Here is a 25,258-nt window from a genome sequence, read left to right as displayed (position 1 = left end):
CAGGACCATCCCAGGCGACCGGAGGCAACCCCGGACTCATTACAACAGGAGAGTCCGAACTTTTTGGATCTGCAGGTGGAGGAGCTGAGCCATCAGCCCCAGGACGCGGGGCTGACAGCAGTGAAGAAAAGGAAGTCGGAGCTGTGCAGGAAGATCACACTGGAAGAATCGTGGTCCGGGCAGCAGCAGACTCCAGCGTCCTCATCAGTGGAGCGGACCGGCATTGGTAGAACCACATCAGACGCAGGTACAGAAAGCGTTCCTGCCCCTGTCCGCTTCAGTGACCGCTCCTCGCCCAGACTGTGATCAAACACCAGCCGTCTCTTCAGTTCCAGCGACTCCCTGCATCATTGACGAGACACCATTACCGCGCCTGGTGACCGAGGGTATACCGCTGGACATAAGCCCCGAGGGGTGATCTTCCGCTGGGACGCCCCGAGAGATGGGTTGAATGGGTCCTATATTGCAATCCTCACCTGGGAGGAGTACAAACAATGCTTACTCTTACACTGGAAAGACCGGAAAGGATACGGATGGTGGGCTCGAGATGTCAGGAGATGCGCAGCCCTCATGGCGTCACCTGGGGCCCAGAAAGACGAACCCATCACTGACAAAGCAGCCGCTACCTCTATTGCAACAAATGCCCATACCCAAGCTACGCAGACTTCCATCGCTGCACATGATATGACAATCCACAAAGGCCAAACCAATGGTGTTTATCTGGCACCGGGTGTAAACTTGGATCCTACCCTTCCCAGGCCAGGAAGGATTCAGTGCCAGGTGAAACCCTGGAAGCCGTCTGACTAGAACAAATCTGAACAGAATGTACATAGTTCTTAAACTTTCCTTTTTCTGCCTTAAACCCGTCTAGGGTTATTCCTTAAAGGTGTCCCACATTTAAAGGGATCCTCAGTTTGCACAAGTTTCATCATTGTTTCAAAGAACTGCGGAATCATGAACTGCGCATGATCACAAACTGTCCTTGTAAATAGTTGGCACCTTCTTAAAGGTGCTTCCTACTGGTTTTACAAAAGGAGGCTTTTAAAGAGACTGCCTCTAACAGAAACTGCTGTTAATATTGTTGTAAAAATTGCTTTGCTTTTCAGACCCGAAGAAAAACTTGTTGGTGTGGCAGAATTCCAGGTCAGGATACACATCTTGTAGCCCACCCAGGACCAACGTTGGGGGTTCGTCACGAGTCCTTCGCTTCACGTCACCTTTGTTGCTAAACTGACTTGAATATTGATGATGTGATTAATACTTTGCACTACCTCAGAAAAGACTTGACTTTGCCCCTAAAGAGAATGTCTACTTGTTGCACTTTGCCTAAAAGTGATAATGTTTGAAAGTATTGAGTAGTTAGATAGAATTGTGTTTACATAGTCGATAGCATGTAGTTAAGAGTATAGAGTTAAAAGTTAGATAGTCTGATATGATGTACTTTGAATAAACTGAAGAAAATGCAGTGAGCCCGTGGGGGTTGATAGACTATTATGCATTTAAATAAGGTAGACCCGTGGGGGTTAGTTAAAAAGTTTGCACTTAGATAAAAATAATTGTTTTGCACTTAAATAAAAATAAGATGTTTGCATTTGCACTTAATAGATAGTATACCTGTATGGATAATTCCATTTCATAGTTAATACATCTGTTACTAAAAAGGTCAGCTATAGAAGTAAGTCGGCAATGTAAATATGCTTAGTGTTTGTAACGTTCAAGTGTCCTCACCTCCCATAAAGGGAAGCTTAGTAGATATTAACTTGTTTTATAGCATTTTAAAATTGCATGTCTTTTTGCTAATGTACTGTTGTTTTTCTTTTCCCAGTCCTGGAGTACTGGATTTAATGGGGAAGGGGGGGGGGGGGGGGAGTGCAGCGCCCCAGGGTCCTGCTCGTTGCAGTGATATCGTTCTCCTCTAGGGGGGAGTGATGTTACATTTGAAGGCAATACAGGAGATCTCTTTACCAGGTATCACAAACATGCAACACACTTCACACTCCAGTCCACCAGGGGGAGCTATGCTCCTATTTATTAGGGCACTCTTCACAATTAGGTGAAACTGGTGGTCTGGATAGGAAGTTAGGCAGAAGCTGGCGGGGCTTCACCCAGTTAGCTGCTATCTGAGCTCCACTCAGGTAGTTGGTCCCTGACAGGGGTAGGATCCTATCAGAGGCCTAGACAGAAGGCCACCGAGCTGCGCCTGCCCCACGTGCGGCAGCATCCTGTTATGACCTGGTGGTTAAGAGGCCACACTGAAATGACCTGGTGGCTAAAACGCAACATGGAACGAGCTCTGAGAAGGTGGTATCTATACTGACCGCAGTCCCTAATTCTAACAACACAACTAGAAATAGCCGTGGGATGTTCCTGACACTCCCTAGACACCTCGTCACAGCCTCAGATATAACTACCCCTAAAGAAGGAAATAGAAAGCTATCTTGCCTCAGAGAAACCCCCAAAAGGAAAGACAGCCCCCCACAAATATTGACTGTGAAAGGAGAGGGAAATGACGAACACAGAAATGAAATTAGATTTCAGCAAAGGGAGGCCAAAACTAAACTAGATAGACAGAGAGAAAAGGATACTGTGCGGTCAGTATTAAAAACTACAAAATCCACGCAGAGTTTACAAAAATGAACTCCACACCGACTCACGGTGTGGAGGGGAAAATCTGCTTTCCCAGAGCTTCCAGCTAGCCTGAATAAGACATAGTGACAAGCTGGACAAAAGAGACAAAATGCAAAGCAATAGAGTCCAAACAAATGGACAAACAAACTAGCAAAACTTATCTTTTGCAGACAAGGACTGGCCATATGAGAAATTCAAGGGAAGAATCAAATCCAACCAAGAACATTGAGAGCAGGCATGAACTAAAGCCCAGAGCAGGTTTAAATAGAAACCCAGGCTAGGCAATTAGTGAAGGCAGCTGCTACAGCAACCTAACAGAGCAGCAGTTCCACTCGAAACCACCAGAGGGAGCCCAAGGGCAGAACCCACAAAAATACCATTAGCAACCACAGGAGGGAGCTCCAGAACGGAACTCACAACAGCATCCTAAGGAAGAGACACGAACAGCGAATTGTATTGTAGAGGATGAGAAACCAAGTCTTAGCAAAAGGAGAGGAAACCAGAAGGAGTTCTGCCCTACACAGGCTGCCTCATTCTGAGGCGCAGGGTCTGGTAGCCGGAATACCGAGGGAGCAACAGTCTCTATGCCGTGCTCCAGAGACCGGCAGGACAGCTAATTCCACGTTACCTGCCCGCCCTATACCCAGGAGGCACAGTGGCAACTTGTGGGGGCTGGGGCGTGCTAGAGTCCCTGTAAAAAGCCTCAGGACACCAGTCATATGGGTTTGTCCTATCCATCTGGGACAAGCTCAGCAGTAAGGTACTACAACACCCAGGCGCTAGAGGAAGGCTACTGATTTCCACCTGGATAAGGGGACTCTGGATTTGCCTCCAAACCAGCCGGACTCTGCCTGCCCTGTGATCTGGTGCTCTGGACGGTGGAAGCTGAAGCCTTCAGTAAAAAGGTAAAGAGACTGCAACCTTGTGTCCTCGTTCTTCACTGCGCCTCACACCATCCACCATCTGCACACTGGGAAGCCCTGGGGACATACTTCACCTGTGGGAAGGTATACCATCTAGCTGCCATGACATCACCCCATCGGACCCCTAAGCAGCGTCGGTCATCCTGACCGAATACCACAGGTGGCATCACGAACAATATCCCTTTAAAGACCTTTCCTTTTTTACAACGGACCTCCCGAGGGCCACGGACCGGGTCAGCCACCATGACATCCCCCCGAGAACCGAAGGACCCGGTACCGAGTACCCCACTGCCCTACGGGGGCGATCCACCCACACAGTCCCCCACATACAGCATTATGCCATCACAGTTTCCCACACAGTATGATGCCCCCACAGTCACTCACACACATTATAATGCATCCACAGTCTTCCACACAAAGAAAATCACCCACAGACCCAAAACACCGCATGATGACCCACAGTCACCCACACAATAATATACCACAGTTGCTCACACACAATATAAGGGACCCACAGTTCCCCATACACAGTATGATTCCCCCACATCCTCACACACAGCATGATGCCCTTACAGTTGCCCTTATAGTGTGATGGCCTGACAATTCTGCACACACAGTATATTGCCCCCACAGTCCCTCACACAGTTTATTGCCCTCACAGTCCCCTACACATATTATAATGCCCCCACAGTCTCCAAAACACAGTACCTTGTCGTCAAAGTCCACACATGCAGCATGATGTCCCCGTAGTCCCCCAAACACAGCATAATGCCACTACAGTCCCCCCACACACAGTATAATGCACCTCAATCCCCAAACATGGAATTATGTCCCCACAGTCCTCCACACACAATAATGCCAGCACAATCTCCCACACACAATATGATGCCCCTACAGTCCTCCACACACAGTTTAATGTCCCCACAGTTCCCAAACACGGCATGATGTCCCCACAGTCCTCCACACAGAATAATACTCCCACAGCCATCTTGCATATTATACTCCCACCACAGTCTCCCACCTCCCAGTATAATGCCCCCACAGTTCCCCACAAACAGCATAATGCCCCTACATTCCTTCATGCAAAGTGTGATGCCCCCACATTTCCTTACACATAGTATAATGCCCCCATAGTTCCACACAGTGTTATGCCCCTACAGTCCTCCACACACAGTAGAATATCCCTACTGTCCCCCTTATACAGTAAAATATCCCCAAAGCATGATGCCCCCTGAGTCCCCTACGCCCAGTGTAATAAACCACTGTCCCCCACAGTTGCTCACATACAGTGTAATACCCACATAGTCCCCCTCACACATTACATTACAACCACAATCCGCACACGCAGCATGATGCCCCCACACATAGTATAATGCCTCAAAAGTCCCCCATGCGTATCAATTAGGTGAAGCCTGCTCCCCACTGCCTACTTTCTGTAATAATAATAGTTATGGGCACTGCTCATCTAGTCATTGGTATCCATTTCTATCAGCATCGAAGGGGGCATTATAACCCACTACCCTCCATTTATATTGCCGATATTCATATTTGATTCCAGCCTTAGACCTAGATATTGTTGTTTAATAGTCATTGACTGATGCAAGATGGCTGCAGTCATTGCCCCACAACTCTATGCCTGCTGTTCTGATGAACCCATCCTCAGTAGAACCATAGGGGGCCAATTTTTAAGCTGGATAGTTTAATGAAATATGTTTGCAGTCTCTATTTTTGACTTATTTTCCAAAAAACTCAGGTCTAAGGACTGCGATCTGTTCTGAAATATGTTGGGAAACGGTGTCTTTCAACTGTGATGGATAAAGAATGAGGATTTGAAATGGAAGCTGCTTAGTTCCCCATTTTCCTTTGCTTACTATATGTACATACTGTAAATTAAAATGTGAGACCCTGCACATGTGGACACAATTACTGTATCCAAACACGCCTGGGTCACTGACAATCAGATAGCATTAATGGGGTTCTACCTAGTTTTAAAGTTATCGATAGGGAATTGTTTCCCAATCTCAAGAACTAGGCCTCTAAAGAGCCCTCTATGTGATCCACCACCAATCCGTTCAAAAGAGCTCTAATTTTTGGGATAGGTGGGGTCCCAGTGATCTGGAGTATGGACTTTATTCCTTATCCCATTGAGAGGGGATAACTTTCAAACTTGGAACAAACCCATCAAGGAACTACCTCCTTCATCAAACCGTACCGCGAGCATAATGCGGACAGGGGGTAAAGTCCTCTTGGAATCACCAAACCCAGACTCCTCCATCAGACGAAGATAGAGAAATGCAATCCGTCACTGCACAGAACACATCTCTTTCAGAGACCAGTGGTGGCGGCTTTATACCACTCCATCCGTCACTCGGCATTGCGCTTGGTGATGTACGGCTGCATGCAGCTTCTCAGCCATGAAACTCCAGGCGGGGGTGCAGCGTTTTTTTCTTATGTTTACACCAGAGAAGGTCTGGTCTCTACAGTTATGGGGTCAGAAGAGCGTTGGTGACTTTCCTGCGATTGGTGACTCCATTGTGTAACGTTACGGGGTCTCCACTTTCCTGTTGAAGAATGCTCTACGTATTATGGATTAGAGTTGTGAAAATCTCATCCACACATAGTGAAGAAAATGCAAAGCCAAAAATCTGCAACATTTCTGCTGCAAAATCTACATAAATTTCTCGGCAGATTTTTTGGAGCAAACAAGTTCCATATGAATTTAGCACTTTAGCTGACATGAGGTGCTCTCTAATCATTCAGTATTGTTAATCAGCACCTCTAGATGATGGTGCACGCCATGAGTGCTGTCGATAACGAGGCATCTGCTCTGGGGTTTTCATTATAAATAACCATGGAGCCATCAGCCGCAACGTGCACTGCAGACAATCCTAATACATAGGAAATAATCATAAGGCAGCTCATAGCAACTATGCATAATTTATACCCATGGCGGAAAAGAAGGATTACTCTCTAGAATATAGACTCTGAGACGGCACAGTTTGCAAACAGTAGGTCACAGTCCAATTTCCCGCTGGTAGGATTTTTTTCCTAAAATGTTACATTCCCATAAAATGGACTTACGACATGCAACTCGAGTCGTCTTTGCAGGAAATATCCCAATTTTACATGTATACACGCCAGCAGATGCACCATTTATCTGTGTACTTATCTGTAATAGTTGTTGCAGTCTTTTTATGGTAACAGGTGTTTTCATTTACTAATTTGTCTGCCCTTTTCGGTGCAGCTTTATATAGTTTCCCCCTTCTGGTATTTCCTGCTGGTGATAGTCTCATTTGGATGTTGAGCCAGTTAGTGAAAGACCAGCTAGGGTTCATTTCTTAGTTTTTTATGATCTCTTCCCTACACTTATCTTCTGTTTCTTTGTAGGATGTAGGCAGCATATTTTCTAATAGTATGTATATAGTAACATAGTTAGTAAGGCTGAAAAAAGACATTTGTCCATCCAGTTCAGCCTATATTCCATCATAATAAATCCCCAGATCTACGTCCTTTTACAGAACTTAATAATTGTATGATACAATATTGTTCTGCTCCAAGAAGACGTCCAGGCCTCTCTTGAACCCCTCGACTGTACGTATTCTGTTATTTTGTATTTCGTGGTTTGTTTTAACTCACTCTGGGATCTTTCCTATTTCAGCACACTTCCCCTTCTGTAGATACTTTACACTCTGCTCTGTCCTTCGGTTCTTTAGGAGGAACGTGATGCACTCAACGGCATTTCAGGCAGCATATGTCCGAGTTGCCGTTGTCTAGTCTGGGGTTAGGGCTATCTCTTCTCACGCAGGAACCATTAGAGAGTGTTGGGGTTAGGTTCTCTAGTTTGTACAGGAATCGGCAGGGTCCGTTGTAGTTTTTAACAATAACCCAAGTTATGAAATTTTCCTTCTATAGATACATTTATGATTTATCAACAGGTTTGGTGATAAATGTATGTCCAGACCACTAAGAACTCCACCCCAAAAAAAAAAACAGTGGCACCAAAAAGCAGAAGCACACATGGGGGACCACTGCTCTCTGTCTTCGGGAAGGACGAAGATTGCTGAGCCAGTGCCATAGAAGTGCATGATACAGTGGTCATGTGTTTAACACCACTGCTGGATTCACTCTAGGTCCTGTTAGTTGGCCATCCATTTACCACCTGTCCTGTGAATAGGTTGTAGTATATCCTTTACTCTCTAAAGCCCCAATATCAATAATGCTATTCCCCCGCCATTCCCCACGTAACACATACTCCACATTACAATATTTTTTGATTCCAGGAATGGGTTAAAGGCTACCTGTGGCTTCCCGTAAATATGTAATTTTTCCCACCTTGTATAAATGCCGCTGTTTTCCTGAATCCAGCGATATTTTTCTTTTGTTCCTGCTCCTCACCATTCCAGAGTTATTGTCTTCTTTAGTCTTTACTATTGTTAGCCATATAGGTGTGTTCCTTAAAAACGCTACGCCCTCTTGGCTAAAAAAGACTAGATTTATCTACAAGGGAAAGGAGGGCCATATCTCTGGAACGGAACGGAGGAGGAACAAAAGAAAAACATCGCCGGAGTCAGGAGAACAGCGGCATTTACACCAGATAATAAAAAAAATACAGATAGGCATTTTTAAGAAAAAAAATCTAATCCTGACATTATAGGATGTGATGAATTAGTAATTAAGGGTGATTAGGCTAAAAAGCAAACAGACAGAACCTTACGAAGAAAGAATGGAGACTCTACCGAGGCCCCACTCGATGACATCAACGGTTATTCTAGTAGCATGAGCGCCGATGAACATGATATCAGCACACTAAACGACCGCGTCCTGTTTGTCTGATCTCTGTGCGGTGAAATAATGATGTCTCATCTCATCAAACATTATGTGATGCTCAGAAGTGATCTCATTAACTATTCAGTAGCAGGATTTGTATGAGAATCCATTAGAGAGTCATGTGACATGAAGCACACGGAGGGACCGCAGTGCACGCCGCCATGTTTAATGCAAAACATCAATCACTACATGGGATCAATAGGGACGAACTTTGCTCCTGAATCCTTGTGTACAGTCCTGAAGACTTCTATGGGGAGCCTGAAAATGAAAAAAAAAAAAAAAAACGCACGTAGAAGACACAGTTGTGTTTTTAAGCGTAAAATTCAAGCCTTTTCTATGCTAAAAAAAATTGCATTAAAAAAATCACTGCTTCAAATTTGCAGTAAAAATGTATCAAATAAATGGGAAAATGCAAAACAAATTGCAGTAAAAACACAACAATAGATTGCTATTGTATAGGACAAGACTCTTCCTCTATTGAGTATCTAGGCATTGGTATTGATATAATTACCGGTAGATCAGATTATCATTTATCAATAGTAAATACCTCTCAATGATAGAATAACCACATATAACCCATTGTATTGGTCAAATTATAGAAAAAGGTCTGAGAGGTTTTTTAAAAAAAAAACAACAAATAGTTTATTAGTCAAAAATTGTTAAAATTAAGTCATATCAGAGTAACACTAGAAGCAGGAATATTGGGGGATGATAGAAAGATTATATCTGCTCCAAAAAATTGAATTCCATATGCATTGCTAGTATAAAAAAATACATATTACACACTATAGAAATGATATATACTGATCAATATCATGGCTGCATCTAATTGTCAAATGGTCCCATCAGGGGTCCTGGACAGTTAGACTATAGTTGCTTATGCATAAATGTCACTAACACATAGTAAGAGCTGTAACTTACACGAAGTAAGAGCTGTAAACCTCCATCTGCTGCCTCAAGAGGTAACTGAAGAGGGCACGCACTAACCACGTCACCGTGCCCTCTGATCTGAGCGTCACTGCAGAAGACGCTGAAGACGGAGCGGCGCCGGAACGAGGAGCAGGTGAATATCGCGCAGCGCTGCGCTCCCCTCCCCGTTATACTCACCTGCTCCTGGCGCTGTGCAGTCCCTGCTTCCCCCGGCACCGGCAGCTTCTCCCTGTACTGAGCGGTCACCGTTACCGCTCATTACAGTAATGAATATGCGGCTCCAGCCCTATGGGAGACGGAGCCGCATATTCATTATTGTAATGAGCGGTACCATGTGACTGCTCACTTTCCCCAGTCCCACACGCCCGGTGCCTCGCGGTGATCCTCGACTTTGCCCTTGCTTTCAAGCCACATATCCAAGCCCTTGCCTCATCTTGCCATCTCAAACTCAAAAATATTTCCCGGATCCGCTCATTCCTTGACCACTACACCACAAAAACCCTAGTCCATGCCCTTATCATCTCCCGCCTTGACTACTGCAACCTCCTACTCTCTGGACTCCCCTCTAGCACTCTGGCACCACTCCAATCCATCCTACACTCTGCTGCCCGACTAATCTACCTGTCTCCCCGCTATTCCCCGGCCTCTCCCCTATGCCAAGCCTTTCACTGGCTTCCTATCGCCCAGAGGCTCCACTTCAACATCCTCACAATGACATACAAAGCCATCCACAACCTGTCTCCTCCATACATCCGTGACATGGTCTCCTGGTACTTACCTACACGCAACCCCCGATCCTCACAAGATCTCCTTCTCTACTCCCCTCTTATCTCTTCTTCTTACAACCACATCCAAGACTTATTTTCCACCATAATATGCAAATAAATTGTTAAAAAACAGACAATGTGATTTTCTGGATTTTTTTTTCTCAGTTTGTCTCCCATAGTTGAGGTCTACCTATGATGTAAATTACAGACGCCTCTCATCTTTTTAAGTCGTGGAACTTGCACTATTGCTGACTGACTAAATACTTTTTTGCCCCACTGTATAAAATAAATGGTATAATTCAAAAGTACAAATTCTCCTACAAAAAAACAAGATCTCACAAGGCTATGTGGATGAAAAAAAAAAGTTATGGCTCTAGGTAGAAGGGAAGGAAAAAATGAAAAACGTAAATTTTTTGCAGAAGGTGTTAAAGGTGATCGGTCAGCAGGATTTGCTGTGTAATCTGAGAGCATCATGATATAAGGGGCAAAGACCCTGATTCCAGTGATTTTTCACTTATTGGGCTGTGTGTTTCTGTTTCAAAAAATCAATGTTTAATCAGCAGGAGATTATCACTACAGGACTAGGTGTCTTGTTCCTCCTACTCCTGCTGTTTTGTGTTACTCTGTCCCACTGATTGGCAGCCACTATCAATACACAGTGAACACAGAAAGCTGTCTATCAGGGGTGTGGGCGGGGTAATACAGGGATCAGCATTCCGAGCACTGCTGTATTTGCAGCAGAGATAACAGTGACTATCAAAATGACAGCATGCAAGTGACACATCGTTGGAATCAGGGTCTCAACCCCTACATTATGCTACTTCCCAGGACTGATGACAAAAGAGAATTCTTGCCATTAATAATTTCTCTTTGAGATGTGTTTTACTAGTTAAATTGTTATGGCATTTTGTTTTATTATGTTTCAAATTTAATATTGGGTTAAAGGGGGTTCCCAGCCTTAGGGTATAAGTCTGCAGTCTTGCTGTGTGACTGCAGACTTGTGACGCCTCACTGCGCGCTATGAGAATTCTTCAGTGTCAGCACTGGGAGTGGAGGGTGCATGACTGCAAGTATGGGATTTGCTTGGATGCGGTCACATGCCAACTAGATGGGCACGGCAAGTGAATTGAGACTGGACAAGTCTTGTCGGAATGTGGCCGGAAGTATGCAAATCACATATCATGACTGCCCGCTTCCAGCGGTGTGCTTGATGTGAGGATTCGCAAGGCTGCAGTCACATAGAGCGACTGCAGACTTGTAACCTAAGGCCGGACAAGCCCTTTTAAAAATTGTTCATATTTTGGGGGGGAATCTAATGTATTAGCTGGTGCCCTTAATAAATCAGGAGCATCTGATGAGTGGCGTGCGTCTCCGTGTACCTCTTACTCTAGTCTCTGACTGGAAGACTTCTGGCGTAGATCGCTCACCAGACACTCCTGTTTCATAACGTCATGACTCATAAATTAGTCAAGCTATTCTATCGCAACCCGTTCCTCCTAGGACACAGTTTGCAGTCCACTCAACATCCTGGTCGCTCTTCTTTGAACTTTCCCCAGTATTTCAATTTTTTTTTTCAATGTGGTGCCCAGAACACAGTATTCCAGATGAGGCCTGACCAAGGAGGAGTAGAGGGGGAGAATGACTTCATGTGATCTAGACTCTGTGCTATTCTTAATACATCGTGTGCTTGCCATTTTTGCTGCTGCATCACACTGTTGACTCCTGTGCAGTCTGTGATCTATTAGTATACCCAAGTATTTTTCACACATGCTGTTGCTTAGTTCTATTCCTCCCATTCTGTAGATGTCATTTTCCTTTTTCTTGCCCAGATGCAGAATCCTGCATTTCTCTTTGTTAAACACCATTCTATTAGTTGCTGCCCTTTGTTCATGCTTATCAAGATCCCTCTGAATCCTTTCTCTGTCTTTCTTAAGGTACCGTCACACTGAGCGACGCTGCAGCGATACCGACAACGATCCGGATCGCTGCAGCGTCGCTGTTTGGTCGCTGGAGAGCTGTCACACAGACAGCTCTCCAGCGACCAACGATGCCGGTAACCAGGGTAAACATCGGGTTACTAAGCGCAGGGCCGCGCTTAGTAACCCGATGTTTACCATGGTTACCAGCGTAGAAGAAAAAAAAAAAAAAACACTTCATACTTACCTTCCGCTGTCTGTCCCTCGGCGCTCTGCTTCTCTGCCCTGTGTAAGCCCAGCGGCCGGAAAGCAGAGCGGTGACGGTGTTTACCCTGGTTACCAGTGAAGACATCGCTGAATCGGTGTCACACACGCCGATTCAGCGATGTCTGCAGGGAGTCCAGCGACCAAATAAAGTTCTGGACTTTCTGCAGCGACCAACGACATCACAGCAGGATCCTGATCGCTGCTGCGTGTCAAACTGAACGATATCGCTAGCCAGGACGCTGCAACGTCACGGATCACTAGCGATATCGTTTAGTGTGACGGTACCTTTAGTCTTAAGGTACCTTCACACTGAGCAACTTTAGAACGATAGCGATCCGTGACGTTACAGCGTCCTGGCTAGCGATATCATTGTGTTTGACACGCAGCAGCGATCAGGATCCTGCTGTGACATCGCTGGTCGGAGCCAGAAGGCCAGAACTTTATTTCGTCGCTGGATCACCCGCTGACATCGCTGAATCAGCGTGTGTGACGCCGATCCAGCGATGTCTTCACTTGTAACCAGGGTAAACATCGGGTTACTAAGCGCAGGGCCGCGCTTAGTAACCCAATGTTTACCCTGGTTACCATTGTAAATGTAAAAAAAACCCACTACATACTTACATTCCGGTGTCTGTCGTGTCCCCCGGCGTCAGCTTCCCTGCACTGTGTCAGCGCTGGCCGGCCGTAAAGCAGAGCACAGCGGTGACGTCACCGCTCTGCTTTATGGCCGGCGCTTACACAGTGCAGGGAAGCTGACGCCGGGGAACGCGACAGACACCGGAATGTAAGTATGTGGTGTTTTTTTCTTTTACATTTACAATGGTAACCAGGGTAAACATCGGGTTACTAAGCGCGGCCCTGCGCTTAGTAACCCGATGTTTACCCTGGTTACCCGGGGACTTCGGCATCGTTGGTAGCTGGAGAGCTGTCTGTGTGGCTTCTCAGGTGTCCCGGGACCAAATCGCATACTTGCGGTCACTTGATTGTCACTACTTTCCCGATGCCGGAGAATCCTGAAAGCGCGCAGTACACGCAATGTGAGGATTCACAAGTCTGCAGATACATAGAATGACTGCAGACTTGTAGCCTAAGGCCGGACCACCCCTTTAAGCTTTGTTAATCCGCAGAAAGTGATGTTTTGAAATATTTATCTTTAATGTTAGATTGTTTGACTATTAAAGGGGTTGTCCAGTGAAAACAATTAATGCCTATTCACAGGATAGGTGATAACTTATTAATCTGAAGAGGCCTGACCGCTGGGACCAGCACGGATCATCAAAACAGGGCACTTTTATTCCCATTGGAATGGAGCGGAGGGGCACATGCCCGAGGGGCGGAGGGAGACATGCTTTCCCTAGCAGTCCCATAGTGAGTGATTGGAGCCGCAGTCGGACGTGCAATCTGCTACCCTATTTTGTAACGGGGATCAAATTTACCCATTGGGGATATATATTCCTCATTTTTTTGGACGGACCCCCACTTATCAGTAAGTTATTGACTATCCTGCGGGGAAGCGATAACTTGTTTTCTCTGGACAACCCCTTTAAGAAATGGCACAGCCTAGCAGTAAGATGTGAATTCGGCTTTGACTAGACTGGTGGAAAGTGAATAGTGAAAGCATCTCTGCTGCCTTTGGCCACAATTAAAGGGGATGATTTAAAGTCACTCCTCGGATAGTTATTCTGCCAGTGATTTTATAGAAGGGGAATGGATCCTATAATTAGGATAGGATTAGGATTATCCGCAAAAAATATGGGTATAATTTGTGATTATGTAATGCCACGAAAACGGAGCAAAAGGCCCCTATGTCTTATCAGTAGCGTAAAATATAGTTGCACTTCTAGATTATGGATTTATTGTCAGGAAATCCTCTGCGTTTATGTCACCATGGCACTCTGTTTATGAGAGGTTATCATACAATATATAATAGTATTTTATGGCTGGAAGTCGCCATTCACATCAATCTCGAAGTACTAGGCCTCGTTCATCATGTTGTTTTTGTGGCCCTTAGCAACCAATCAGAGCTCAGCTTTCATTTCTTAAGCTGCTCTGGCAAAATGAAAGCTGTGCTGTGATTGGTTGCTATGGGCAGTAAAGACAGGCTTTCTTTTCGCCAGTGTTTGCAGACATAACCTTATGGGCGTCATATGGTGCTGGAAGCTCGTATGGTACTGTAAGTGTATAGCTGGCGCACGTTGATAAACTACTGTATGTGGGGGATTTCAGAAATTTTAGGAAAACCTTTGAGCTATATGAAAATATCAATACTACTAAAGACTTGTAATAATTTGGGGGCCCCTTCGAGCTTTTGTATTGGGGCCCTTCAGCTTCAAGTTACACCACTGTTCCTGTGAAGCCCATCCACCAGGCCGGTCATCATAGGAGGTTGTCACATTGTCAATTTTATCTTTTAATATATAAAAAAAAACTTTAAGCCCTCTACTGAAATGTAATAACAAAAAAGTTTTAAAAAATATTAAAAATATATATTTTTTTAATATTTGAATCGACCTCTTTTCCCCACCTGAAAATATATTTTTTTTCATATATTTTCAGGTGTGAAAATAGGTCTATTAAAATACGAAAATTGTAATTGTTTAGTATTTAATTGTTTTTTTTTTGGAATGGTTTATACAATAAATAATAAAAAAAGCTACATATAAAAAATATATATATTTTTGAATCCATCCCTTTTCCCTATATGAAAATATAACTAAAAATGTTTTTCCATCTATTTTCAGGGGTAGAAAATGGGCCCTACATGAAAATAATAATAAAAAATGTTACATGTGAAACTTTTATTTTTTTAATTGACCCCTTTTCCCTCCACATGAAAATGTCATTTTTATTTTTTTTTCTCTATTTTCTATATGAGGCCGGTTTCACATGTCAGTGGCTCCGGTACGTGAGGTGACAGTTTCCTCACGTACCGGAGACACTGACTCATGTAGACACATTAAAATCAATGTGTCTCTGCACCTGTCAGCGTGTTTTCACGGACCGTGTGTCCGTTTGAAAAACACGGAGACATGTCAGTGTTTGTGGGAACGCACGTATCACACGGACCCATTAAAGTCAATGGGTCCGTGTAAAACACGTACCGCACACGGATGCTGTCCGTGTGCAGTTCGTGTGCCGTGCAGGAGACAGCGCTACTGTAAGCGCTGTCCCCCCCGCGTGTGGTGCTGAAGCCGGAATTCATCCCTTCTTCCCAGCAGCGTTCGCTGGAAAGAAGGAATGAAAAATCTTTTTTTTTTCTTTCCCCTTAAAAAAGTTTGTGCGTCCCCTCCCGCCTCCCATCCCCTGTGCGCCCCCCCCCCCCCCCCCCCGCTTGCCAGGAAATACTCACCGACACCCAGCTCCAGCGATGTCTCCTCTCAGCGCCGGCAGCCTGTGCTGTGTGAGCGATCACGTGGTCCCGCTCATTACGGTGAGGAATATGCACATATATATATATATATATATATATATATACAGTATATACAGTGGGGCAAAAAAGTATTTAGTCAGTCAGCAATAGTGCAAGTTCCACCACTTAAAAAGATGAGAGGCGTCTGTAATTTACATCATAGGTAGACCTCAACTATGGGAGACAAACTGAGAAAAAAAAATCCAGAAAATCACATTGTCTGTTTTTTTAACATTTTATTTGCATATTATGGTGGAAAATAAGTATTTGGTCAGAAACAAACAATCAAGATTTCTGGCTCTCACAGACCTGTAACTTCTTCTTTAAGAGTCTCCTCTTTCCTCCACTCATTACCTGTAGTAATGGCACCTGTTTAAACTTGTTATCAGTATAAAAAGACACCTGTGCACACCCTCAAACAGTCTGACTCCAAACTCCACTATAGTGAAGACCAAAGAGCTGTCAAAGGACACCAGAAACAAAATTGTAGCCCTGCACCAGGCTGGGAAGACTGAATCTGCAATAGCCAACCAGCTTGGAGTGAAGAAATCAACAGTGGGAGCAATAATTAGAAAATGGAAGACATACAAGACCACTGATAATCTCCCTCGATCTGGGGCTCCACGCAAAATCCCACCCCGTGGGGTCAGAATGATCACAAGAACGGTGAGCAAAAATCCGAGAACCACGCGGGGGGACCTAGTGAATGAACTGCAGAGAGCTGGGACCAATGTAACAAGGCCTACCATAAGTAACACACTACGCCACCATGGACTCAGATCCTGCAGTGCCAGACGTGTCCCACTGCTTAAGCCAGTACATGTCCGGGCCCGTCTGAAGTTTGCTAGAGAGCATTTGGATGATCCAGAGGAGTTTTGGGAGAATGTCCTATGGTCTGATGAAACCAAACTGGAACTGTTTGGTAGAAACACAACTTGTCGTGTTTGGAGGAAAAAGAATACTGAGTTGCATCCATCAAACACCATACCTACTGTAAAGCATGGTGGTGGAAACATCATGCTTTGGGGCTGTTTCTCTGCAAAGGGGCCAGGACGACTGATCCGGGTACATGAAAGAATGAATGGGGCCATGTATCGTGAGATTTTGAGTGCAAACCTCCTTCCATCAGCAAGGGCATTGAAGATGAAACGTGGCTGGGTCTTTCAACATGACAATGATCCAAAGCACACCGCCAGGGCAACGAAGGAGTGGCTTCGTAAGAAGCATTTCAAGGTCCTGGAGTGGCCTAGCCAGTCTCCAGATCTCAACCCTATAGAAAACCTTTGGAGGGAGTTGAAAGTCCGTGTTGCCAAGCGAAAAGCCAAAAACATCACTGCTCTAGAGGAGATCTGCATGGAGGAATGGGCCAACATACCAACAACAGTGTGTGGCAATCTTGTGAAGACTTACAGAAAACGTTTGACCTCTGTCATTGCCAACAAAGGATATATTACAAAGTATTGAGATGAAATTTTGTTTCTGACCAAATACTTATTTTCCACCATAATATGCAAATAAAATGTTAAAAAAACAGACAATGTGATTTTCTGGATTTTTTTTTCTCAGTTTGTCTCCCATAGTTGAGGTCTACCTATGATGTAAATTACAGACGCCTCTCATCTTTTTAAGTGGTGGAACTTGCACTATTGCTGACTGACTAAATACTTTTTTGCCCCACTGTATGTATCTACTATATAATTGTCTAAGGGTCACTTCCGTCTTTCTGTCCTGTCTGTCTGTCACGTATATTCATTGGTCGCGGCTTCTGTCTGTCATGGAATCCAAGTCGCTGATTGGTCTCGCCAGCTGCCTGTCATGGCTGCCGCTACCAATCAGCGACGGCCACAGTCCGATTTGTCCCTCCCCACACCCCTGCAGTCAGTGCCCGGCGCCCGCTCCATACTCCCCGCAGTCACCGCTCACACAGGGTTAATGCCAGCGGTAACGGACCGTGTTATGCCGCGGGTAACTCACTCCGATACCGCCGCTATTAACCCTGTGTGTCCCCAACTTTTTACTATTGATGATGCCTATGCAGTGTCAATAGTAAAAGGATCTAATGTTAAAAATCATAAAAAAAATAAAAAATCATTATATACTCACCTTCTGCCACCTTTTCCGCTCCTCGCGACGCTCCGGTAACCACTCCATGCAAGCGGCAGGTTCTGGTGGCAAGGATGGTATGCGACAAGGACCTGCCATGACGTCACGGTCATGTGACCGCGATGTCATCACGGGTCCTGCACTACCAACCCTGGGACCGGAAGCTGCCGAGTGCACCGCACACAGGCAACATGACTACAAGGGCTCCCTCGGAAGGTGAGTATATGTTTATTTTTTAACCTGTGACATACGTGGCTGGGCAATATACTACGTGGCTCTGTGCTGTATACTATGTCACTGGGCAATATACTGCCTGGCTGGGCAATATACTATGTCACTGGGCAATATACTTCGTCACTGGGCAATATACTACGAGGCTCTGTGCTGTATACTACGTCACTGGGCAATATACTACGTCACTGGGCAATATACTGCGTGGCTGGGCAATATACTACGTGGCTGGGCAATATACTACGTCACTGGGCAATATACTGCGTGGCTGAGCAATATACTATGTCACTGGGCAATATACTACGTCACTGGGCAATATACTACGTCACTGGGCAATATACTACGAGGCTCTGTGCTGTATACTACGTCACTGGGCAATATACTACGTGACTGGGCAATATACTACGTGACTGGGCAATATACTACGTGGCTGGGCAATATACTACGTGGCTGGGCAATATACTATGTGGCTGGGCAATATACTACGTGGCTGGGCAATATACTATGTGGCTGGACAATATACTATGTGGCTGGGCAATATACTACGTGGCTGGGCAATATACTATGTGGCTGGGCAATACACTACGTGGCTAGACAATATACTACGTGGCTGGGCAATATACTATGTGGCTGGACAATATACTATGTGGCTGGGCAATATACTACGTGGCTGGGCAATATACTACGTGGCTGGGCAATATACTACGTGGCTGGGCAATATACTACGTGGCTGGGCAATATACTACGTGGCTGGGCAATATACTATGTGGCTGTGCAATATACTACGTGGCTGGGCAATATACTACGTGGCTGGGCAATATACTATGTGGCTGGGCAATATACTACGTGGCTGGGCAATATACTACGTGGACATGCATATTCTAGAATACCCAATGCGGGCCATATGGAAAAAATAATTGAAACCGCCAAATTGACGTTTTTTTGGTCATCAAAATAAAAGTGATCAAAATGTTGAACATAACCCAAAATGGTACTAATAAAAAAGCTTGCTACGCAAACAAAACATTATTAAAAAACAAGCCCTGTCCCTGGAATTTTTTTGGGAAAAGTTCATATCTTTTTTAACCACTTAAATAATTTAAAAAAAAAAAACCAATACAAGTTTGGTATTGCTGTAATCGTACTGACCTGTAGAATTGTGTCGCCGGCTCATTTTTAAGGGCACACTGTAAAATACACCCAAGAAAATAGCAGAATTGCTTTCTTTTCACAATTTCACCCCCAATTCCCCCCCCCCTCATTTTTTGTTAGAATATTAAATAATAAAAAGAGTAGTGTAATTTAAAACTATAACTCGTCCTGCAAAAATCCCCCCAAAAAACTGTCTTGTTGATAGAAAAATAAAAAAGTTATGGATCTTGGGAAAAAAAACGAAAGCACAAAAATGAAAATTAGCCACATTGGGGAGGGGTAAACTGCATTAGTAAATATAATTCTATGTCCCTATGATAACACTGATCTGTCAGGGCACATAACGGGAAGTGTTATCATAGGGACACACAAACAGAGGAGCATAATTAACAATACAATTTTATTTTATTTATTTTATTTTTTTAACTTAACCTGAAAGCTTTGTTATTTTTTCTTGCTGGTAGAAGAATCAGGCTGGGCACAAAACGACAATCTTTATTTTTATTGCATTGATGTACAAGGTACAAAACTTTTTTTGACTTTTATGTGTCTTTTGCGATTCCCCAGAAACGATGTTAAGAGCAAAATATACAATTTATCATCCCGTAAAGTGCATTGTACATATCAGGCAATATATGCACCGTCATATATGCGTCACTATCAAGTAAAAATGGCGCCGCAAGTGTCCATCACGCAGTCATGATTTACAGTGGTTCACAAACACAAGGGCTGTTCATTCCCACACATGGCCTCCGTCCAAAAAGAAGGAAGGGGCATCACCCATCACAGAGGAAAGGTGAAAAAGAAAAACTTTTGGTTACTGTACAGTCTCTAGATTGCAGCAGCTACGTGACCAGGGTACAACGGGTATCATAGCCCAGGGCCGAATCTCCTGGTCATTAATACAGTCAGCAAGATGCAGGTTAGAGGCAATCCAACAGATTATGTGTCTGGTGCAAAAGCTGCTCCTGCCAGGACATGCAGATCCTGAATAAGCCGGAATCAATGAAGTATTAAAGGTTTCAGAATAGTGAGTGCAGCTCTGGAGTACAATACAGGAGGTAACTCGGGATCAGTAATGTAATGTATGTACACAGTGACTGCACCAGCAGAATAGTGAGTGCAGCTCTGGAGTATAATACAGGATGTAACTCAGGATCAGTAATGTAATGTATGTACACAGTGACTGCACCAGCAGAATAGTGAGTGCAGCTCTGGGGTATAATACAGGATGTAACTCAGGATCAGTAATGCAATGTATGTACACAGTGACTGCACCAGCAGAATAGTGAGTGCAGCTCTGGGGTATAATACAGGATGTAACTCCGGATCAGCAATGTAATGTATGTACACAGTGACTGCACCAGCAGAATAGTGAGTGCAGCTCTGGGGTATAATACAGGATGTAACTCAGGATCAGTAATGCAATGTATGTACACAGTGACTGCACCAGCAGAATAGTGAGTGCAGCTCTGGGGTATAATACAGGATGTAACTCAGGATCAGTAATGTAATGTATGTACACAGTGACTGCACCAGCAGAATAGTGAGTGCAGCTCTGGAGTATAATACAGGATGTAACTCGGGATCAGTAATGTAATGTATGTACACAGTGACTGCACCAGCAGAATAGTGAGTGCAGCTCTGGAGTATAATACAGGATGTAACTCGGGATCAGTAATGTAATGTATGTACACAGTGACTGCACCAGCAGAATAGTGAGTGCAGCTCTGGGGTATAATACAGGATGTAACTCAGGATCAGTAATGCAATGTATGTACACAGTGACTGCACCAGCAGAATAGTGAGTGCAGCTCTGGGGTATAATACAGGATGTAACTCCGGATCAGCAATGTAATGTATGTACACAGTGACTGCACCAGCAGAATAGTGAGTGCAGCTCTGGGGTATAATACAGGATGTAACTCAGGATCAGTAATGCAATGTATGTACACAGTGACTGCACCAGCAGAATAGTGAGTGCAGCTCTGGGGTATAATACAGGATGTAACTCAGGATCAGTAATGTAATGTATGTACACAGTGACTGCACCAGCAGAATAGTGAGTGCAGCTCTGGGGTATAATACAGGATGTAACTCAGGATCAGTAATGCAATGTATGTACACAGTGACTGCACCAGCAGAATAGTGAGTGCAGCTCTGGGGTATAATACAGGATGTAACTCCGGATCAGCAATGTAATGTATGTACACAGTGACTGCACCAGCAGAATAGTGAGTGCAGCTCTGGGGTATAATACAGGAGGTAACTCAGGATCAGTAATGCAATGTATGTACACAGTGACTGCACCAGCAGAATAGTGAGTGCAGCTCTGGGGTATAATACAGGATGTAACTCAGGATCAGTAATGTAAGATATTTTCAATGTTACATACATTTTTTTGTAAATTATATCTATATATAAACTGTAACATATTAAACAATAATATTTCTATGACCAGCATAGCTTGTATTCCTACTTTTCACGTTTTGCTGCATTTTGCACGCTTTCCCAGCAGAGGGCAGTATTGGCTTATAAAATAAGTCTTTTCTCTTTCCATTGGTTGAAATGTCATAAAGAAACCTGATGAATTTACAGATATTATTCCCCGCTATTATCCCTGCCTTGATCTATATAATTTTGCTTGGAGCAAACAAGAGTCATTCTGACAAGAAGACCTGCATTTATCAATTTTCAGGAGCTATCATTTAGTTGAGCAAATACCTACTACAGAACCAGAAATTATCAGAGCCATGTCACAGGGTGCAGAGGAATCCTGTAGAACGAGCTTCTTTTTTAGGCCATTGTTTTGAAAAAGGAATTGGTACTATATCACCATAAATGCTTCTGCTTGACCCTCGGGCCGAAAGCTGCAAAGCCATCATTGAGTCTTATATCGTCCCATATAAGGCTTGTCTCACAAAAATTGGTACCGTTTATTCCAAAAATTTCACCCAGACTTTAAAGATTTGAGCTCAGTATGCAGAGTTCCAAATCCCCTTCATAGACTTAAAGAGGTTGTCAACCTTTTTCGCACAATTTTTATTTTTACTTAAATTCATGTATTTGGGGCTAAAATTCATTTTTGAAATTGGGTCTCAGGAAAAATTTTGCACCATTTGCTTTCTATAGCCTTCGTGTTGCTTTGTCTATTGCTGGCTGCGGAATGAGTTAACTGAGAATCGCCATTTAAATAATCTGATAAACTTCATAACTTTTATTTGTCATTTTCTGAGCTCCTCTCAGATGATTAATAATCTGAGACCACATCAAAGTTGAATGTGCAGAGACAGGAAGAGCTTGCAAAATCCAAACGGTGCCAAATTTTTAATGAAACTCAATAAAAAAAATTATTTTTAGCTACAAATACATTGGAATATGTAAGGAAAAAAGTGTCCCTCAACCCTTTAAATTATAAAGTTTACCAGCAACAAACTGCATATTGATCTAACACAAAGTTCTATGTATAAATAGTATGCGGTAAATGCTTGAGCTCCCTCTAGTAGTGGCAAAAACAGGACATTTTAAAATTTACCTCTATAGCTTTTTACGGTATTTGGAGCGAAGTAAAAAGCTGGTCACATAAATGTTGGAAAAAGAGTCATTTGGAGGTAAATATTACCATTGATTTTAGAAAATTCCAATACAATTTTTGTGGCAGGGTATGGCACCGCTATGGGGTGCCCAGAGACGGAATGTGGCAGTGAAGTGTCCCTCCCTATAGCTCTGAAACCTTAGGGGTGAAAGGACATTGTGTTCACATGTAAAACTGACATTTCCATTAAAAACTCATGACCGATTTATACTTTAATTAACATATTTCACTGCTGAAAAACCTTAAAATTTTTTGTTTGCCCCCCACCCTGAGGCCGACTTCGAAGCTATAGACTTTACTTTTTCTCTCATGCAAACTTTTGTAGTTTGTCAAGTTCACACTGAAAAGACTTAAGAATGCGTGAGAAAATAAATTTAATTTCCGGGAACACGTAAGACATTGTTCAATGACATTAGACATTCCAGGAGAGGTACAATTTTTCCGCAATACTTTTTAAAGAGTTGACGATGGGGAAGAAAAGACGTAATTGGGGCAGTAATACAGCTGGAACTGCACTTCGAGGTATGGCGGATTTATTAATTTTATTTTCTCATTATTTTTTTTTATTCCCATAGAGAATGTTTAAAAAAATCTAGGTTACATTTCAATATACTTAAAAAAAGCAAAGAGAGCCTCAGCAATAAGTCGAAACTGAAGTAGTCAAATGTTGACCATTCGAGGTGGTGGTGTCACCATTGATCCGGAGGCAGTAATTGTTTATCGGATGGTGGAGAGTCAACTTATTTAGGAACGATGACCCATTTTGCCATGGATAGCTGGACGCTTGAGGCACAACTGGATATTGGACCTGGTGTTCCAGTTAACTCTTCAATCATTTCCATAAGAATCAACACAATGGAGCGCGAGAAGGAGTCGGAGCATTTAGGTAAATCCACTTGGTATCCAAATTTACAGACATGTCCTGAGTTCTCCAATATAAATAACGAGTCTTCTGTACAAGTCTTTTAGGGTTTTCTGTAGGATAATGCTAGGTAAAGTGTCGCATTAGGACATATATTAAGCCTATAAGGAAGGCAGGGAGCCTTAAGTCTGTGTTTAGTCTCGTGGAGCTACTGATCACTTCGGTGGGGGTGTAGGTCTCCCGTGTAAAGTTATTACAGTAGCTTCCAGCGCAACACTGGATCTCCGAAACGTTGGGTATTTCCTGTGACGGGTACGTGGATGAACAAAACGCCACTGTACTGCAGCCTTTCATGATCGTCGTCCGATTCTTATCTACAGATAAAAAGATGAAAAAGGAAGTCTACACTGTTCATCATTGGAGGTATTAAGCTAGTTTCACACTAGCGTTCCCCTGATGTGCGGCAGGCTGCGGACTTCCTCCATGAAGCCCCGCCCCTGGCCGCACCTCCGCTGTTATCTCCACCTACATCTGTATGCGGCCCGCATGCGACCTGCCTACCTATATTTAACATTAGGTACGCAGGTCGTGCGGCTGTATGCAGATGGTGCCGCATGCGTCGTTTTGACGATGCGGAAAAAAAAATGCTAAATGGCTGCGTCTCCGCTGGTCGCCGCATCGTCAAAACGATGCATGCGGCACCATCCGCATACAGCCGCACGACCTGCATACCTAGTGTTAAATATAGGTACGCAGGTCGCATGCGGGGAGGTGCGGCCGGGGGGTGGGGCTTCACGGAGGAAGTCCGCAGCCCGCCGCATATCAGGGGAACGCTAGTGTGAAACTAGCCTAAGACTCTAACAATAGCAAGAGACAGCACAGTCTACTTGGCAGTAATCTCGATGTGTACATGAGGCAACAAACACCTTCCTGGTACAGTACAGTATTTTTTATGTCGTTGGTGCATTTTGCTGTAGGAGCGTGACTATTTGCGCGCCCCTACTCATTAAGCCCAAGGCAAGAACAGTTTAGCAGTTCAAGCATCTTCAAAACAGGGAAATAATTTTTTTGCTTTAGTATGCAAAGCTTAAAGAATTAGTGATTTACTTCCTTGAACAATATTTTAACATTAATTTAAAGGGACTCTGTCACCTGAATTTGGAGGGAACAATCTTCAGCCATGGAGGCGGGGTTTTGGGTGTTTGATTCACCCTTTCCTTACCCGCTGGCTGCATGCTGGCTGCAATATTGGATTGAAGTTCATTCTCTGTCCTCCATAGTACACACCTGCGCAAGGAAAGTTTGCCTTGTACAGGCGTGTACTACAGAGGACAGAGAATGAACTTCAATCCAATATTGCAGCCAGCATGCAGCCAACGGGTAAGGAAAGGGTGAATCAAACACCCAAAAACCCCGCCTCCATGGCTGAAGATTGTTCCCTCCAAATTCAGGTGACAGAGTCCCTTTAAACAAAAAGTAACTCTAAGGCCATGTTCACACAATCCTTTTTTTAATGCGGAACCGCCGCGATTTTGCCGCTGCGGGTCCGCAGCTGTTTTCCATGCAGGGTACATTACAATGTACCCTATGGAAAACAGGAACTGCTGTGCCCACATTGCGGAAAATCGCGAAAAAAGCCGCACTGAAT

General features: G+C 44.0%; 1 protein-coding gene across 1 annotated transcript in view; it reads right to left on the bottom strand.

Moving 5' to 3' along the window:
* Positions 1 to 19,636: 19,636 nt before the first annotated feature.
* LOC138651990 (urokinase plasminogen activator surface receptor-like) overlaps positions 19,637 to 25,258 on the bottom strand; it is a 35,843-nt gene continuing 30,221 nt past the window's right edge. Inside the window, exon 7 of the mRNA XM_069742660.1 lies at positions 19,637 to 23,984. Within this exon, the coding sequence (XP_069598761.1) occupies positions 23,737 to 23,984 (248 nt within the window). The 3' untranslated portion in view covers positions 19,637 to 23,736. The remainder of the gene's footprint in view (positions 23,985 to 25,258) is intronic.

The sequence above is a fragment of the Ranitomeya imitator genome, chromosome 10, assembly GCF_032444005.1.
Source record: "Ranitomeya imitator isolate aRanImi1 chromosome 10, aRanImi1.pri, whole genome shotgun sequence".
NCBI classification, from domain to species: domain Eukaryota; kingdom Metazoa; phylum Chordata; class Amphibia; order Anura; family Dendrobatidae; genus Ranitomeya; species Ranitomeya imitator.
The sequence above is the reverse complement of the archived record's forward strand: the minus strand, read 5'-3'. Positions and strand labels throughout refer to the sequence as shown.